The sequence below is a fragment of the Felis catus genome, chromosome A1 (genome assembly GCF_018350175.1).
Source record: "Felis catus isolate Fca126 chromosome A1, F.catus_Fca126_mat1.0, whole genome shotgun sequence".
In the NCBI taxonomy this organism is placed as follows: domain Eukaryota; kingdom Metazoa; phylum Chordata; class Mammalia; order Carnivora; family Felidae; genus Felis; species Felis catus.
In genome coordinates, this window is record NC_058368.1 from 7,240,525 (window position 1) to 7,261,135 (window position 20,611).

General features: G+C 41.1%; 1 protein-coding gene across 5 annotated transcripts in view; it reads right to left on the reverse strand.

Moving 5' to 3' along the window:
• LNX2 (ligand of numb-protein X 2) overlaps nucleotides 1–20,611 on the reverse strand; it is an 82,024-nt gene that overhangs the window by 33,554 nt on the left and 27,859 nt on the right. For all 5 annotated transcript variants that reach the window (XM_003980269.6, XM_023250309.2, XM_023250304.2 and 2 more), the window contains exon 2: nucleotides 2,755–3,242. In XM_003980269.6, the coding sequence (XP_003980318.1) occupies nucleotides 2,755–3,161 (407 nt within the window). In that variant the 5' untranslated portion in view covers nucleotides 3,162–3,242. The remainder of the gene's footprint in view (nucleotides 1–2,754; nucleotides 3,243–20,611) is intronic.

Here is a 20,611-nt window from a genome sequence, read left to right on the forward strand (position 1 = left end):
GTGCTCTGATTCTACCCCTGCTGGGGGCGGAGGACACACAGAACCCTAAGGCCACCTGCACTTTCGAAAGTCTCTGTGTCCACCCCCGCCCTCCCCCCCACTTTTTCTTGCCTCTTCCTAGACAATACAGCTTCGATGTGAACAATTTTTCTGTAAATCTTCATGTTTCGGACATTTTAGTAACATCTAGTTCTTTCTTTTTAAAAAATTTTTAATTTTATTGTTCAAATTTACATCCCAGTTAGTCAGCACATGGTGCAACAATGATTTCAGTAGATTCTTTAGTGCCCCTTCCCCCCTCCCACAACCCCTCCGGCAACCCTCAGTTTGTTCTCCGTATTTATGAGTCTCTTCTGTTTTGTCCCCCTGCCTGTTTTTATATTATTTTTGTTTCCCTTCCCTTATGTTCATCTGTTTTGTCTCTTAGAGTCCTCATATGAGTGAAGTCATATGATTTTTGTCTTTCTCTGACTAATTTCACTTAGCATAATACCCTCCAGTTCCATCCACGTAGTTGCAAATGGCAAGATGTCATTCTTTTTGATTGCCGAGTAATACTCCATTGTATATATATATACCACATCTTCTTTATACATTCATCCCTCGATGGACGTCTGGGCTCTTTCCATATTTTGGCTACTGTCGATAGTGCTGCTATAAACATGGGGGTGCCTGTGTCCCTTCAAAACAGCACACCTGTATCCCTTGGACAAATGCCTAGTAGTGCAATTGCTAGGTCGTAGGGTAGTTCTATTGTTAGTTTTTTCAGAAACCTCCGTACTGTTTTCCAGAGTGGCTGCACCAGCTTGCATTCCCACCAACAGTGCAAAAGAGTTCCCCTTTTTCCACATCCTCGCCAATATCTGCTGTTTCCTGAGTTGTTAATTTTAGCCATTCTGACAGGTGTGAGGTGGAATCTCATGGTGGTTTTGATTTGTATTTCCTGGATGATGAGTGATGCTGAGCATTTTTTCATGTGTTGACTGGCCATCTCGATGTCTTCTTTGGCAAAGTGTCTATTCATGTCTTTTGCCCATTTCTTCACTGGATTATTTGTTTTTTGGGGTTGTTGAGTTTGGTAAGTTCTCTATAGGTTTTGGATACCAACCCTTTATCTGATATGTCGTTTGCAAATATCTTTTCCCATTCCATCGGTTGCCTTTTAGTTTTGCTGTTTCCTTTGCTGTGCAGAAGCTTTCTATTTTGATGGGGTCCCAGTAGCATTTTGTTCTTTCTCATGTATCTTAACTATTTCTAATGAGTGCCCTCATTTTATGACACCGATGTGTACGAGCAGAATGACCACATATACTCATGTCTATAGGAGGCTTTTACTACCATGTGGTGGTAGAGAAGCTGGTCTGACCTGTGGTAAAGTCAGCATCGTGTATTGGAGTGGGAAAGAAGAATATTAGAAGGTTAGGCTAACTTACCATACCATTAACTAGCTCTAAATCTTTGGCACTCGGTTTCCTGATTTATAAAGTGAGGGGATTAGATTAGATAATCTCCAGTCCTGATTTTAGGTGGGAGTATAAAGATGAGCTGTTCCATACCAGACCTGCACGATTATTTGTAAACCTCTCATCTGTTGTACTGTGAAGTTTTCCATGGCAATCACAGCTCTATACTTTACAAGCGGCTTAACTCTGAAACCTATAAATCAGTACATTTATTTCTGTCATAGTATGTGATTCTACATACGTAAGACAAAAGAGATGTATTTTAACCCTTCCTAAGGGTATAAGTAATTTTATTTTTTAGTTTGTTTTTAATGTTTATTTATTATTTTTGAGAGAGGGCGGGAGAAAGAGAGAGAGAGACAGACAGACAGACAGGTAGCGTGAGCAGAGGAGGGGCAGAAAGAGAGGGAGATACAGAATCCAAAGAAGGCTCCAGGCTCTGAGCTGTCATCATAGAGCCCAACGCAGGGCTTGGACTCACGAACCGTGAGATCATGACCTGAGCCAAAATCAAGAGTCGGACGCTCAACCGACCGAGCCACCCAGGCGCCCCAGGGTATATAAATAATTTTAAAGATCAAGTCTTTTATCAAAGCCAAATTCTAAGACCCACTAAATAATCAGCAAACTACTTAACCTTTTCAAAAGCTTTATTAGAACAAAAATCCCCACTAAATGGTTTAAAGTTTCTAACCCCTAGTTCTTAGTCAATCTAGTTCTTGAAAACAGGTCTTTAGAAGACGTGGGCAAATAAAATCACGCATAGTCATTTCCATGTTGCAACAAAATTACCATTTGTACTGTCTGCATCATATCCCACGGAGTTGATGGAGTTGATGCACTATGGTAGTTTTAACCCTTCCCTACTGTAATTAGTCTCTGATGCATTGAGCTCTGCACAGTGTTGCAGTGAGCACAGCTTCATATACAATTTTTTCCTTCTTCTGAGTTATTTTCTTAGGATAATAAGCTCCCTTCCCGGTTTTTGAAACAAACTGCCAAACCGCCTCGGGGAAAAGTCTGTCACTGTATCTTGCTACCCACGTGAACCTAACAGCCTCACATGATACCAGCAAAACGTTAGCAGGCACTTCCTCCCTCTAGTTTTCGTATCCACGTCTCTGATAAACCAGCATATGAAATGCCATCCCACACCACCTACGTATTGCCTCTCTTGACTTGTCCCTGTGCTTCCCGATGCCGTGGTGGTCTTTATGACGTTTCTCTTTGTTGGAGCAACCTGGGGCCAAAACCTAGACTTCCTTCTCTTTCCTTTGCGGCTTTCGCTTACCTGTTTTTAAGGTGTGCCTCCAGATCACAGCGCTGCATCACATCTTGGCACACTGAAGAAAACGGACACAGCACTAGCAACTTGTCCAGAAGCTTGTGAACCAGAATACTAGACTTCTTACACGACTTGAAGTGCAGCCGTTTCCGGTCCAGCGGACAGAAATCCTTCTCCTGTAAGAAGTTTCGGAGGCACTTGCAGCAGAACGTGTGTCCACAGGGGGTGTCCAGTGGCTGTAGCAGAGGCTGAAGGCAGATATGGCAGACCAGGTCGTCGTCCACCTCGTTCTGGTAATTGTACAGGTGGTTCTCTCGTGTCCAGTGCTGTTGGCCGCATTCGAAACACAGAGGGTTGAAGGAGGACGAAGAGGTCTGCTCCACGGACACCAGCTCCTCACTTGTCGTTCCCATTGTGAGTCAACCAAAGCGGTCTCTGTATCTTCCTACGTTCGACTTCCGCGTCAGGTGTATCCGGCTCAAACCCGGGTTTTTCTGGACAGACAGAACAAATCAAAAAAGTAATTACTATCGATCAAGGCAGGCTAAAAAGTGTCAATGCTGGTTGACATCTTTCGTAAAGAAGTAAAGTAAAAGAAAACAAAACAAAAATAATCAGATCGGGTGATAAATTAGCCATGAAAGCCCAACAAGTAAATTAACGAATTTGCCAGCTGGTGGAGTGACTTGCGTTGCCCAGTTCTCGGTGAAAACAGAACTTGTGATCAAAAGCAAAGATGCCACCTACGGTGACACATAAGAAAAACTCCATTTGTTTTACGGACTGAAATCCTCCAGTACCTCACTGCTCAATGGTAGTGTTTAAAGCCAATTAATCTACGCGGTATGATAATAATGCAAACTGAGGTATACCGCGCAACACATCTACATCCGTCGTCTCAGCCATGGTTCTTTGCTTCTGGTTTTATGCACTTGCAAGGCAATACCAAAGGCTGCCTTTGCAACGTAGTCTCAAAGATAATTCGGTGCCTGTTTAAAAAACGACCTTTGCCCTGCACTGTTTCGAAAATGCGGATTTCAAAATATGTACGATTTGAATATTCTCTCTCTATAGCGCAGTTTATAGAAATATACAACCGCACGGCATACATAAACAGCATCTGTGCAAACTCCATAAAGTGCAATACTCTTTTATGCCATTAGAGGAAGAGGCCCACTGTAATTCAATTAGATAACATGTGTTATAAATTACGATACCACCTCCTATTATTCCACACTTCGATTTCTTCTTGCTTACTCAAAGCAGCAATGTGTGTGTGTGTGTGTGTGTGTGTGTGTGTGTGTGTGCATGTGCATGTGTGTGTGTGTCTCCTCTCCAGCCTTAAGACTCTCATGATGGCCTCGCCCGTTTAGTGCGAGGCTAGTAAGGAATGCTCCCCTCCCCCTCCCCAGCAGCACCCGGGGGTTAAAAATCAACCCCAAAGGCAGCAGCTGTCTATATTCATCTTCTGTAAATATTTACAGCCTCCAGTATGTGCCAAACACTGAACAAGGAGACAGGAGAGGTAGAGAGAGGACAGTTAAGAAAACTCATTATTAAAATTCAGTATACTCTAAGAAAGCATCATAAGCATCCTAAGAATGCTGTTACGTCAATACGGAGAGAGATGAATTAGGTGGCATCTAACTCAAGTTTGGCTTTAGAGCCGGAAATACTTTCCAAAGGGGGAGAACGTGCGCTATGAGTCGGGACAGGGCATGTCAGCCAGCCAGAGCCGGGCAAGAGCCTCTCTGCAGTCTCAGGGGCTTCTGAGCACAAGACACGCTTGAGGAGTACGCGGCAGATCAAAATATCCGAGGCCCGACACACTCAGGGCGGGGGAATCACAAAGCTCGGGTCTCCCCGCCCTAAGAACGGAGAGGGTAGGACACCGCGTTAATGCTCCCCACATTTGTTTCAATGACGAAATTCTCCTCCCATCACACTTAGGCACTTACTATTGTATTTATTTGGGGTATTTACTAGAGAGACAACATTAACATTTCAACCAAGGTGACAAGAATGGCCATAAATGATGAACGGATGGGACAGGATTCAGAGGGGAGGACTGATCTGCGATCAACTGTTTGTTTGGAAAAATTACTTGATAAAGTAACAACAGCAGCAGCCTGTGATCTAACCTCGTATCAGTACCAACATGAAGAGAGCAAATGCTTCTTGTAACTCACGAGGCTGGTTCTTTACCCTCTGGGCATCATAACTTGTTAAACGTCAGTGCAGGTCTGTGAGATTAAGGGGAGAAACATCATTTATCCCACGCAGACAGACCGGGTATCCTACTACAGAATGTACCCAGACTCTTACTCCTGACCCAATTAGCAAGAAAATTCACATATCCTTGGCTCTTCTTTCTTTGTGATAGTGTTTATTCTAATTTTTCTCTTCCTCAGGAAAATATACTGCAATTCTAGCCTCCCACATAATGACTAAGAAAGCATCTCTCTTCAGACTATTATGTTTTAGCTATTTTCGAAGTCTCTAAATGACTTTTAGTTCTTTGATTATTTATCACACAATCTTTTCATGTGGAAAAATAACATGTTCCCATTTGAAATACCAAATAACAGCATTATCTCCACCCCCGAAATACCTCTGCTACCATGAAACAAATATTAAGTGAAAAATTATCATGGGTAGATCACTAACATGTGGTCAGCATAGAAATACTGACTAAAGAACTGTGAGGCTGTATAGCATAAGCAGTTAAGAGCACATACTCAAGCCGGTCCGTGAGGGTTCAAATCTTCACTCTTGTCACTTACTAGCTTTGTGACCTTCCCAAATGTCTCTGTGTCGGCTTCCTTCTCAGATGTAAAATGGGGGTAATAATAGTGCCTATTTCAAAGGGCTGATAGAATAAATAAGTGTGTGTGTGTGTGTGTGTGTGTGTGTGTGTGTGTGTGTGTACAACAGAGCCTGGCACACAATAGGTGCTATATAAGTATTAGCTATTATTACTATCATTAAAGAAACAAAAGTTCAGACAGATTTTATGATTTGCAAAAAGCCAAACAACTTATAATTACTTGGTAAGAGATAAGAGAGATAAATCTAGTTCTTTCTCGCTTCAAAATAACCCAAAAGTAAATTAAGTAATTATAAGAAAGAAGAGAGGCATTTCATGAAAGCCTTAGTGTATGAATTTTGTTAAGGACAAAGGCAGCCTGATCCTGTCTTTCCAACCCCTAATCCCATCCCTCTACTCCCAACCCGGGCAGATGACTTCATTCCTTCTTTGTGTGCAAATCCAACACCTTATGTGCCACTTCTCACACGAACCTATGAGGTCCTTAAGAGCTGGACCTCCCACGGAGGGGCTCAGTAAATGCTCAAAGACCACACAAGTGACAATTTGCTTGAGCACTCTTGCTACATCTCGGTGGCCAGAAGCACATCTATGTTTACAGGAGGATATGTCTGTGTTTACATATAATTTTGACTTCAGATATTCTGTGAGCACAATCTGAAATATTAAAATACAAGTTAAATAAATAATAGTCTTAAATATCTTTCATAATACCAAGATAAAATGTAGTATAACGTGTATCTTTACAAAACTACGTCATCTGTTTAGCTAATATTCCAGGAAGAGTAAAGAGACAGAAGCTATTAAATCGGCTGGGAATATTACAACACATTTTAAATAATATCTTGAAAAATAGGCAGTACAATGGAAAGGGAGGGAGAAGGCAGTATTTTCTACCTGACTCCAGTTACAAGTAACAGGCTTGCTCTTCCTGCTGAGACAAGTATATCCTGGTGCATCACAGATACTCTCAGAAGAGCTATGCTTTTTCTTAGTCAATTTGCAAACTCCAAAACTGTGTATTATTCAGATTTCTCTTGAGGTTATTTTTAACTCAGACTGAAGGAATCCTCGGGGTCCCTAACCTAGGAGATCCAGCCCAGGGAAAAAGACAATGAGCTAAGGGTTACCAGCACAGTATGGTTGGATGGGAAACTCCTAAGGCTCCTTTGACTCATCAACGCCGAGAGGCTCAGACTCTCCTTCCGCGTCCTTCGGGCAAACTCCTACTTAAGACGCCACTTGCTCTGTCGAATCCCTTCAGCCTCCTTCCTGGTCTCGGGGACATCTCCCTCCCCTTACGACCTTGCTGCTCTTTACATATACCTTCATTTCAGCAATTACAACATTTGTCTTCTTGTTTATCTGTCTTCTCAGCTCTCGAGGGTAAAGATAGTATCTTCTTTATCTCTTGTATTCCCTGTTCTTGGCACATATTATGCACTAAAAAAAAAAATTGTTCTCAGGCTCATGCTTGAGCCTGAAATGTTCAAGAGTCCTAAAATGTATAATATCGCTATATAGATATATAGGAGAAAACCTTGCACGTTTTTTATTCACGGCACTGCAAAGCAGTCAACATGCTGGACCCTGCTCTATGACTACAGAGAATGAGACATTACTTCCTTTAGCCTTTAAAAGTCTGAGAATTTTAAAAAGTTATTTTCTTACCTGATGCTATCAACACAAGAAACTTTTCTCTTTTAAAATTTTTTAAATGTTTATTTATTTTTGAGAGAGAAAGAGCGGGGGGGGGGGGGGCAGAGAGAGACGGAGACATAGAACCCGAAGCAGGCTGGCAGCACAGAGCCCAATGCGGGGCTCGAACTCATGAGCTGTGAGATCGTGACCTGAGCCGAAGCTGGACGCTCAACAGACTGAGCCACCCAGGCGCCCCTGAAACTTTTCTTATTGTATATGTTACGGACGAGTTTTGACAACCGCCTTCGTACAAGGCAGTGGATGTCAAACTTTTACACCTAAGAAACCCTTTACCCACTCTGGACAAGTCTGCGGTTTCTTATAGAACTAACGTGCAGCTACTGTTCAGCTTATTCCAGAGAAATGAAAACTTACATTCACTCATTAGCCTGTGCATCTTTATTTGCAATGGCCCCCAACCAGAAACAACCCAGACATCCTTCACCGGGTGGGTGGGTAAACAACCATGGTACATCTGTCCTACAGAACAGTTCTCAGCAATAAAAAAGAATGAATTATGATTGCTACACACAACCTGGAATTATCTCCAAAGAATGATGCGGAGTGAAAAAAGCCAGTCCCAAAAGGCTGCGGACATTATTCCACTTAGATAATATTCTTGAAATGACAACGCAATTGACTAAAATCTTGAAATATTCATTTGTTAATAAAACAACAAACCTGTTACATGCCAAGATTCTTATGAAAAATAACATTTCTTTTTCCAAAACAAAAAATACAGTGAGAAGAGAGGCAGTTGTTTTTCATCTCTGCAAACCTGGAGTCTCAAATCTGTTTCTGTTTTCAATCTGTTGTGAGATCACAGGCATCCTCTGGAAACTCCATTAGACACTCATCAGAGAATGATGGTGGAAAAGGCAGATAATGTTTTCGCATGATTGGGGAAACAGTTTTGACCTCGTGGGCCCAATGGAAGAGAGTAAGGGATCCTGGGTCACACTGTGAGAACGAGTACAGAGCACTGACGGGTTCTAACAGTCTTCTTCCACAAGAAGTACCCATCAATAACCAACACGACTTTCAACAAAGACACAAACTCGAAAAGGTAAATTGTTGAGATGAGCCTACACTGGGGGCGTCTGTCTTTCCCGGAATAAAGTTCCTTTCCCAGAGCCTTTTCCTACTGCAAGAAGCATGTCTTATTTAGCTGCACAGAAATGCTTAGCATACTCTATGACAGCCTTACATAAATCCTGTTCTTAAATTAATCAAAACTTATTTCCTATTCCGTGTCTCCAGGAAAACGACCAAGGAGCAGTTTCCAACAATTCCACATATATGATTCTCTCATTTTTCTATATAAAGCTGTAGTTCAGCACACTTAGCTATTCGTCTATCTCTTCTTGGGGTATTTGAAAAACTATGTTAAACTTCTTAAGATGCAAAATATAAATTAAAAAATAAAACACAAAATTCTCAAGGTGCCACTTGTAGTTACATGTACCCTATTTAATAATCCAGAAAATTAATAAGGTAAGCAGAAAATGCTAGAAGCTATGAAACTTAGGCTCTAAGCTCTACGCCAGCTGGGTAACTAGGTCACTACGTAATTAATTCTTTCATTCACCAAATGTTTATCCAATGTCTACTATTTGTTAGTATATCATATATATTCCGAAGCCTTGGCTTCCTGCGTATAAACTGTCAACTTTTCCTAAATACTAATTGATCTCTCTCTCTCTCTCTCACACACACACACGGAGTTAAACGTAGACCTAAAATTCTTGTGATTCTTTTTTTATATATAACCAAATACTTAGTGATAGGTCATATTTACCTTTTAGTCCACACATTTGTTATTGCTTCTGTTAATTTCAATATCTTACCCTATGAAATGGAGGTTAAATTGTGGCTAGCAGAGAATTAACAAGTCTCAAATGTCCTTCTACCTTTAGTCTTCTAATTTTGAACCCTTAAGCTATACTGACAAACTTTCAAATGCAAAAAAAAAGATAAAGGCCAAAACCAAACTGCACTACCTTCCCATTTCCTACAGGCTCAGACAGTGATACTAAAGCTGTATTTTATTTTATTTTTAATGTTTACTTATTTTTGAGAGAGAGAGCGCGAGAGCAAGCAGGGGAGGGGCAGAGAGAGAGGGAGACACAGACTCCGAAGCAGGCTCCAGGCTCCGAGCCGTCAGCGCAGAGCCCGATGCGGGGCTCGAACCCACAGACCGCGAGATCATGACCTGAGCCGAAGTTGGACGCTTAACCAACTGAGCCACCCAGACGCCCCCGAAAGCTGTATTTTAGAAAGTCCTACTAAATTATGTTACCTTAGAGTAGTTTAAAAACAGAATTGATATAAAACTACTTTGAAAAAGAAACATACCATATGGAATGCTAAACGTGTCTGGACGGCTAAGTATCCAGACAAACCTCTGCCAGTAACGAAAGACCTCTGTGGAAAGAACTTTATTCCAGGGAAGATAGACTCCTGCAACACGTGGGCTCTTCCCACCTGCACTCCTTACCGCCAGCTGAGTTGGGGCAATGTCTAACATCTTGGCGTCACAAATTCCCAAGTGTTGCGCGTACCTGAACGGTGCAGGGTAGGTGGTGAGAGGGAGCTACCGTTTTTACCGGTTCGGTTTTACCTCGGACTTGACCTGCTGGGTATCATTTAGATGCTTCTTTCTATTACATTCAAAGGCAAGTGTTCTGATTTTATTAAATTAAATCATCTGTGTTCTTCTAAAGGATGAAAACTTTCAAACATTTAACTTCCTGCACAGTAAAATACAGAAAACGCTTGTTTTCAAGCGACTGATAAATTCTTAACTTGAAGGTCTTTTCAAAAATGCCTAGTTTCGGTGACTGTGGATCGCAACTTCTCCACTAACTCTCAATTACCCAAGGGAGTGAAAAGCATCAGAAGAGTCCCTGGAGTTAGAGTTTAAAGAGTTTGAGGTCTGGGTTCAAAATCTGGCCCTCTCACTCACTCAGTAGCAACGTGACGTCGTGATGTGCACAGCACTTAAACGTCTATAAATCTCAGGCTCCTAGTGTGTAAAACAGCAGTGGAATTTTGCTTACAACATAGGATTACTGTGAAGCTAAAAATGTTACAACAGCCAGAAAGAGAAAGCAAGTATGACAGGGAAGGCACAGCGCTGGGAGAAGGGTGGCTTTCTAGGTGGAGCCATCAGCCAAAAAGCTCACTATGAAGGTGGCACTTCAGTTAAAACCAAAAGGAAGTAACTAGAAGGGCACGCAGGTATCTGGTATAAAGACGCCTGTTCCAGACGAATGCAATAAATAGTAAGCATAAAGGTCTGGAGGGGAGAACGTGCCAGGCGTGTTCAGTGAACAGTAAAGAGGCCAGCGTGGAAGACACGAACAAGGCAGACAGAAGAAAACGGGTCAGAATGGTAACTGGGGCTAACTAAATCTTGCGGGCTTATGGTACAACTTTGGCTTTTACTCTAAGTACCTCAACAGGATCACTGTGGCTGCTATGCTGAGAAGAGGCCAAAGGCAGAAGCAATTAGGAGCCTACTGAAACCGTCTAAGCAAGAGACGACTGTTGTAAGAACCAGGCGGACATGACCGAGATAATGAGAAGCGACTCCGTTCTGGACGTGTTCTGAAGACAGACCGATATGATTTGCCAAAGAATAAGATGAGCGTGTGGGCTGATACGGGGGGGGGGGGGGGAGGGGTTAGAGGTCAAAGGCGGGGGGGTAGAGGTCAAAAATGATTCCAAGGTGTCTGGTCTGAACTGAAAAAAGAGAATGAACGTCACTGAGATGCAAGTCTGTAAGAGGGTAGCTTTAATGGCTATACTCAAGTTTGAACATCTTAAGTTTGATATGGCTATCAGATCTCCAAGTAGAGACTCTGAGTAGGCAGTTAACTACACCGCCCGGCTCAAGAGGGAGGATTGGGCCGGCGATACAAATTTAGGAAGCATCAGTGTATGGAAAGCCATCAGATAGGAAAAGATCCCCAAAGGAGAGTGGATGAGTGGTAAGTAGCAAAGAAGCCAGCAGACTGGGTCCTAGGACATTCCAGTACTATGAAGTCTGGGAGATAAGGGGGGGACCAAACTGAAGGGGAGTGGCTGTTAGGGTAGGAAGGAAATCAGGACAGCATGGTGTGGAGAAACCAAATAAACCAAGTGCTTCAAGGAGGAGGGAAGAATCGACTGTGTTAAATCCTGCCGGCAAGTAAAATAAGATTAGGACTGAGTAAGCCTTGGATTTAGCAACATGGGATTCACCAGTGACCTTGATACAGAGTTTTGGTGGAATGAGCGCAAACGCTTCCTGGAAAGAGTTCAAGAGAAAATTGGAAGACAGCAATTAGAGCACAGACAGTTCTTTTCAGAAATTGTGCCAAATGGAAAAGGGGGAAAATCTTGAATCCTGGGATGAACTGGAAGACTATCCGAGGTGACAGCACGTCCTGCTCCTTAACCAAACCTCCATATGCACCAGGTTATTACTGTATTTACACACAGCCTTAACTCCTTGCAACAGACCTCCTCCTTCCCGATCTGCAGATGAACTTCCCTCTACCTGGGCTCAATATCCCATACCTTTGTCAACCTTTGTCAGTTTTCTCCTCTCTCTGCCACCTCTAGGTCTCTCCCCTCCCCATAAAGGCAGTTCACGTCTCCACGGTTTTAAACGTGAAAACGGGAGATCTGTCGACTATTACCGCTTCCCCCACCTTCATTTCACCCCCAATATTTCTGGAATGTGAGACCGTGAGTGCAATCTCCAATTTTTTACACAGAGAGCTTCCAATCTCCACCAGCCCAAGACTGCTTTTGCGGTCTGAAGTGTCTAACTGCCAGACCTCCTGATCACTTCTCAGGGCCAGCTTCCGCTTTGCCTCTCTGTAATTTACTAATTCCTCTCCTTGAAACTCCTTGCTCCCTGGGCTTAAATTATACCAGTCTGTTCTGGTTCTCTCTCATCCAATGTACCACTCTTTTGTGACAGCCTTGCAGTTATTTCCTTTAGGCAAATGCTAAGAAAGTGAGGTTGCCAGGCCCAGTGAAAAAGTTTCTGATTTATGTCACTAAACTGCCCTCCCAGAGAGCCAACAAAATTCTGGCTCCTACCAGCAATGTCTAAGCATGCTAACTTCTCTCAAACTGTTCTAATCCTGGTTAATTTTATTCTTCTTAATATTTATAAATCTGACCATTGAAAATACAAGTGTTAACATCTCATTTTTCCTTTAATTTGCATCTCTTTGGCTGTAGCTAACTTCATATGATTATTAGCCTTAATTGTCTTGTGAGGGGCTCTATATCCTCGGCCCCATTTTTTTCCTATTGAATTTTAGTCTCTTTCCTGATATGAACTTCATATGTTAAGATAAAAGCTCTTTATCAGATCATAATTTCTTTTCCCAGGCATCCCGTGGGCCTGTGTGCCCACTGACATAAAGAAGTTGCCCATTTTCATGCAAATGAATACATTTTTCCCTTTAAACACCCTTCCACTACTCTTACCCCTCACCCCTCCTCCATAATAAGATGAGATAAAGATATGCCTCTATTTTCTTTATTTGTATAGTTTTTAACAAAATGGTTACCATTTCTTCCGAATACACTCTGAGAACAGATCTACCTTTATTTTTCTCCCAAGTTATTAAATAATTGTCTCAGTTCCTGTATATCTGACTCACACTTATGTTCAAAACCCATGTCATTATTTCCCTCTAAATGGTCCTATTACCACACTTCCTAATGGCACTTCTAGACGCCCAGTACCCTTTAACTAGAACCAGAGAATCCTGTTTCTCTCCCTCTCTGCCTCATTTTCCACCCCCAGTCACCCAGTTCCCACCGATTCCCCTCCAGAACATGTTACTTGTGCGTTCTCTACCCTCCATCCCCACCACTCCTCCCAGAGTAGGCCACATGGCTTGTCGCACGGGTCCCTCAGCAGGGATCACAGTCCTGTTCCTCCTCAACTATCCACCCTTTACAGCACCAGCAGCCCCACAATGGTGATCTTATTTTCTTAACACCCTTCTGTAGGCTCCAACTGCTACCACAAAGCGAAAGCCAAATTCTTCAGCCTGCTACTTCAACCTTCTACATCTGCCTCCTTTAGTTTCATTTCCTGACAGATTCTACACATTGCACCCTCTGGCTACGCCAAACTACTTAAACAACTTCCTGACCTCAGCAAGTCTTCTCTCCACTTGGAATGCCCTCTCCTGCCTTGTTGATCCGCAGAACCCCCGTCCACTTAATGGCCCATTCAAGTGAACCCTCCACTACAAAGCTCTTTTCTCATCCACCCAAACAAAATCACTCATCCTGTCCCTTACGCCGCCATTTTATTACGACTTCATTCGCTCCTCACTGCTGTGGTAAAAGCAACCACTTGCCCCCATGTGTCCGCCCTACAGGACATCCCTTAAAGGTCAAGTAGCGTGTCCTGCATCACTCATAACTCCAGCCATCTTGTAATGCACCTGCCTGCGCGCGGTTAAGAACAATCTCCGGACTGAGAGAGAGAATGCTTTCACCTGCCTCACCAAATCTGGACTCCACCTCTAGAGTTTTTATTCCTACTGCCTCTGCTCTAAATCAGGTCCCTGTTACTAATGTATTCGTACCTCCTGTGTCTCATTTCACTTCCCCATCACAAAAGGTGATTTCATAACAAACGATGATGATTCTATCATTTCTCTCTCCAGGAAAAAAAAATCTCTTTATAGAAGAAAAGCCTAGTGCCTTAACAGGATATGTCTCACTCTTATTGCCACCCCTAAGCCTCCAAACTCTGTGTTCTAGGCAGAAGCTTCTTCAAACCACTCACTGAACACATATGTCACACCACTATGCGTCCAGGGACTGCTACTTTGTCTCTCTTCTCTGACAGTATCTTCCAGCGTCTCTCCTTCCTTTCTCTCCCTGACCTCCACCTCGTCTCACCTACTCCGTCCCTCTGCACCCCCAACATCACACTCCCCTTACTCGTCCCACCAATTTCCTAAGCCTCTGCCCTGTTACGTTACAGACTTATCTTCTTAAATGGAAAATACTAGCCATCAATGTTTACTCAATGATTCATTAATATACATACCCATGATTCTTCCACAAAGAGCTCTCCGACTGTCTCAACTGCCACTTCCCTTAAATGTTTGTCACCTGTTACTTCTCTCTCACACACATACCCACACTCGTAGTTTGTGGCTACTAACCTGCTCTCGGTTGGGCATTCACATACCCCCACCATGTGAACCATATGTGAACCATATGTGAAAAGCAGCCAGGCCTGGTGAGGCTTGGAAAAAAACCACCACAAGGTACATGGCTTCAGTGAGGCCACCTGGACACAAATGGTTATGGTTCCAGGGAAATAAATCACTCTATCCAAATGTGGAAGTGGGTCGTTCATAAACTAAAATGCAAACATTTTAAGGTATCATGTGAAATGTAAGTGCCAAACAGATCAGGCATAAGGGATCAGGTTTTTACTGGTTTGGTAAGCCTCTCACTCTGGATTTTATATATACACATATATACTTTTATATATATTATCTGGATTACATACTCTGGATTTTATACACTCACATATATACCTTTATATATATTATCTGGATTACATACTCTGGATTTTATACATACACACATATACCTTTATATATATTATCTGGATTACATACTCTAGATTTTATATATACACACATATACCTTTATATATATTATCTGGATTACATACATACGTACATCCTTTTGGTGGTGTTTGCCATGACAGCATTACCACGTGTCTCCTCAAATTACTCCTGTAACATTTTACACTTTACAGATATACAGGTTTAGTTGTACTTGTAAATTTTACCTAGGAGATTTAGCATTTTCAGATACAATCTGGGGAGAGGAATTACAGGGAGATGAAAAAAATCAAATCATACTGCAGAATAGGGTTACTTCTGGGAATTTTCTTTAAATCTATTCTTAAATATGAGATGTAGATTCCTGCTCAGTTTCTCAAAGACTGACAGTTTTTGAACTCGTCCTTAAATATTGGGCTTTTTTGCCCTCTAGCTAAACATTATGAAAAGCTTTTAAAAAGTGGTAATAATTACCATTAGCTATTTCAGTGGTTTTATTATTAATATTGAAAGACATGTTAGAGACAATCTAAGAAACAAGAGATTTCACAATTCTTTTTTTTATTATTTAAAAAAAATTTTTTTTAACGTTTATTTATTTTTGAGAGAGACAGAACGTGAGTGGGGGAGGGAAGGAGACACAGAATCCGAAGCAGGCTCCAGGCTCTGAGCTGTCAGCACAGAGCTCGACGTGGGGCTCGAACCTATGAGCTGTGAGATCATGACCTGAGCTGAAGTCGGATGCTTCACCAACTGAGCCACCCAGGTGCCCCAAGATTTCACAATTCTTAATGGTTCCTATATCCTAGCCCTAAATAACACCCCCAGAAAAATCCAATGGTTCTGTTGAAAACAAAAACTTAAAATTTAGAATCACACACACACACATACACACGCTACAATTTGACAGTCATTTTCTGCTCCAACATTTTATATTGTTGCTTCTTTCTTCAAATTTATTGTAATTTTTTACTTTAAAAATATCTGTTGCTTAGTAGTCTAATATGGGAATCTACCCTGTTTCTAGAAGCTATTTGATTTAATCTGAGTTAATCTATAAACTATTCTATACACACATACATAAATCCTAACACTTTCAGAAAAGAAACCCAGGAAGTTCGGTATAAGCTAATGTAAAATAAATTAAGCAGAACAATATTTTTGAAGAAAGAAGCTTCTTTCTTCAAATTTATTGTAATTTTTTACTTTAAAAATATCTGTTGCTTAGTAGTCTAATATGGGAATCTACCCTGTTTCTAGAAGCTATTTGATTTAATCTGAGTTAATCTATAAACTATTCTGTACACACATACATAAATCCTAACACTTTCAGAAAAGAAACCCAGAAAGTTCGGTATAAGCTAATGCAAAATAAATTAAGCAGAACAATATTTTTACACAATTATGGAGCCGAGCCTTCCGTCTTTTCCCTTGATGTACTACATATATTCAGAGTTCATCGTAACACCTTAGAAATGTTTCTTCACTTTTAAGAATGCCTATAGTGTTTCGACCAGTAGGAAACCCAGTGTAGGAAATACGAAAAATGACCGTATTTCCTAAGGCTTTTAGTTAAGAAATAGAGAAATTTAAAAATTCTACTTCCCTTTAAAAATTTTTAAATGAATTCGCGTAACAAGCAATTATAAAGTAGTTAATAAGCACCTTGTATTTATAGCATTTCTTGTTATTGAGTACATCACCATATGGTATAAACAGCTCAGTACCATATGCTTATTACTTCTTCTGGATGCTGTGTCCTTCTAGCTATATTTTTGCAGTAGTTGGAGAAGTACAATAATACACTTGAAAAGCATTGTGTTGTGTTGTACAGATTATGTATATGGGGGAGTGAAATATTAATCATCTAACAACTTGTAGTCTTAGTACAATTACATTAAGGATATGTACATTGGTTTTAAAGTAGATGAAATGCTATGAACTACTCAAGCGTAAACAGCAAATATTGGGTGTAGTGTGCTAATTCATCACTGAAAAGGGCAGTAGAGGAGTCAGTCTTCACACCATACAATTCACAAATGCCCCAGACTCCTAATATCAAATTTCAAAGTTAAAGGAGAAATGAAAAAGATATAAAAATGATATTTCTGGGGCGCCTGGGTGGCGCAGTCGGTTAAGCGTCCGACTTCAGCTCAGGTCACGATCTCGCAGTCCGTGAGTTCGAGCCCCGCGTCGGGCTCTGGGCTGATGGCTCGGAGCCTGGAGCCTGTTTCCGATTCTGTGTCTCCCTCTCTCTCTGCCCCTCCCCCGTTCATGCTCTGTCTCTCTCTGTCCCAAAAATAAATAAAAAACATTGAAAAAAAAATTAAAAAAAAAATGATATTTCTGAGTATATTAACTTCTGATGAGAAAAGGAGTTAATATAAATTAATTATTGATTTTAAAAGTATTCTCCCTCAAACACTATCATCTTCTAACTACCTAATCTGCTCAGGCAATTGTCTTTTCTGGGGGGGGGGGGGGGTAGGGGGGAGAGACTGAATACATTTTTCATTTAAAAATATCTACTTAGGGGCGCCTGGGTGGCGCAGTTGGTTAAGCGTCCGACTTCAGCCAGGTCACGATCTCGCGGTCCTTGAGTTCGAGCCCCGCATCAGGCTCTGGGCTGATGGCTCAGAGCCTGGAGCCTGTTTCCGATTCTGTGTCTCCCTCTCTCTGCCCCTCCCCCGTTCATGCTCTGTCTCTCTCTGTCCCAAAAATAAATAAACGTTGAAAAAAAAATTTTAAAATATCTACTTAAAAATTTTTAAGCCACACATTACACTAATTTACATCAGTTAATTATAAATCATTGTTAAACTGGTCAAATAAAAAAAAAGTAGCTACATTAGACTTAATATATTTATCCTTTAATTTAAAACATAAATCCAGAACGTTAAAAGCAGTGATGGGGACCACAAGTGACTACTTTCTAAAGTTTTCTAAAACGGCCATGTATAACTTATAAAAATCAAGTTCATTTGTTTATTTAAGAAGGCATATTCTTCAAATGAATAGAATAGTGTGCAAAATTGATAAATGAAGGGAAAGAAAGAAAGTAAGAGTACCTACATAGGAATGAGGCATGTGAGGACAGGTATCCTTAGCTTCTTAGCAAATCTGCAGGTTTCCTACAATTCAATGGTGGGAACGTGACGTGGGCGCAGCATAAAGATCTTCAGGATCTCTTGGCGTTATTATTCCCTTCCATATGCTAAATATAAATGTCGAGATGAAACTTTCTTGAAAGTGGAAGATTTCAGTACCATATCCCCAGGAAGGCCTTAAAAGGGAGCGAGTTAGACCAAGAGGATTCCAGAGCTGGGGCGACTGGGAGGCTGTCAGTTAAGCATCTGACTCTTGATTTCAGGTCAGGTCAGGATCCCAGGGGTGTGGGATTGAGCCCCATGTTAGCTTTGCGCTGAGTGTGGAGCCTGCTTGGGATTCATTCATTCATTCTCTCTCTCTCTCTCCCCCTCTCCCTCTCACACGTGCTTTCTCTCTCACTCTCTCTCAGAAAATATATATACATTAAAAAAAAAAAAAGAAGAAGATTCCAGAGGAAAGGGGTTAAATAAAACAGCAACTTCCTGTTACAGGAAATCCCTATGTCCATAAACGCACTCACTCGGAGACTACCACCCCAAAGAAGCCAGACATGTGAATTTCAACAGGGCCTATCCCTCCATGTCTCCCAGGATAAATAACTGAAGCGTCAGAATTCCACCAAACACCAGTGAAAATTAATAAAGCGAAAGCTCACTAAGTAGAGTGAGGAGGCCAAAAGTAGGAGCCACACCACTCACTGGTCAATTACAGGAAGAACCATCAATTACAGACTACAACAGAAGAATCCTTAACAGGAAACACTCATCAACTACAGGCCCCAACAGGAAAAGATGGACACCGCATCTCCTACAAGGAATCAGCTACTCCAGCAAGTCAGCCAATGAGAAGCCATCATCACCCTGAACTCTAGCTTTTCTCCAAGGGACTTTTGTTCAAAACAACCCCTCCCAACTTCCTCCTCCTTCTCCATACAATAACATTCCTCTCCTTTGTGGGGCTTGCCTATTGTTTTGCCAAAGCTTGTATGTCCTGAATTAAAATTCTCTGCTATTTCTGAATAAACCCATTTTTGCTGTTTTATTTTTAAGGTTAACACATATGAGAGTACAAAAAAGAGCTCATTCAGTTGTATCTCAGCTTTTTACATGAAAGGGACTCATTAGCCTGTGGAATTCTATCTGTAAAGAAGTCCCTAAGACCAAAGGGTCTTATTTTGACCCTCTCCATCCCAATGAAGAGCCTACCAAACAGTTGTTAATCAACTCAAAACAAGTAAGCACCATTATTCTATGCCCCTATAATCCTATACTTCACCAACTAACTTTTCAGCCTCTTTACATCTCAGATATAACTGCAACCATCTACTGTTACTATTTTTGGACCATTCTAATCCATTTAGCACCTATCCCAATCTGCTCACCACCAGAGATCCAATGACTCATATTTAATTTAATCTCTCCCCATTCCTCCATTTCAAATACAGGTTTCCGCCACTATCTGGACGTGGAGCATTCCAACGAAGTCTTCTGTAAGTAGAAACGGCATAAAGCAAAGAAGCGATCACCATTAATTTATGTGGAAAAAATGCGGGCCATTCCTGTACCCCCAAATAACTTCTCTTAGGCTTTTCTATACCTTAGGGCACATCTTGCCGACAGATGCACAAATTAAACCGAGACAAAGCACAGAGGCTCACACAGTTCAGAGCTGTGGTGGCTTCATGGCAAGATGTTGAGTGCAGCTCTCTGGGAAGGGGTGTAGGGCCACTCTGGCTAATCCAGATGTGCGCTGTCCCTGGTAATTGCTCATGCAAAACAAACACTGAGTGCTATTTTCACCTTTCTTTCTTCCTTCCTTCCTTTCTTTTTTTGTAAAAGTAAAAATCCTCTTTGGATTTCTTTTGGTCAGTGAAAACAAGTACTCTTGAAGTCCTTTGTCAAAGCAAAATGGCGGAACATGAACTTTTGAAGAGCGGGGAAACCTGTAATTTTGCCTGCGAAACTACTGTTATTAATAAAATATACACATATATAAAATTACTCATGAGAGCTTCAGTGAAGCATGAGAGAGCCAGTTTTCCAAACGTAAAGGTGTTATTCCATGTCTATTTTATTCCATGTTAAATAATTCTACCCATACACAGAACACAAGGAAGTTTATGGCTTTTGAGAAATGCATTCATCTTTTCAAAATATTACCTGAGGATATTGCTTCTGAATGGATCTAGAAGTTTATGGCCACAGATATTATTCTGTAGCCTTTAATTTAATTTTTAATTACATTATTTACATTAATCTTTAATGTATTAAATTATATCTAACAAATATTTACTGAGTGCCTGCTATGTGCTGGGCTGTGTACAAGGCAAATAAAGCTGAGTACGTAATCCACAATTCTATTGATTGAACACATTTAAGTCTCCATTTTCAACCTATATATTTCACAATAGTTTTTAAGAGAACAAATGTGATCAAAACTGGAAATAACAACAAACGAAAAATTCAGTTGTATTTGTGGCTCTTGGCAGATAAAATGTTTTCAATGCACATTCTCTTCATTTTAATTCATTTCATTAGAATATGAAAAGCAGAGGCACACATTAAATGCCCATAAAAGGAAAACTCTTGGCTTAGAGAACAGTCTTAAAGGTAAAAAA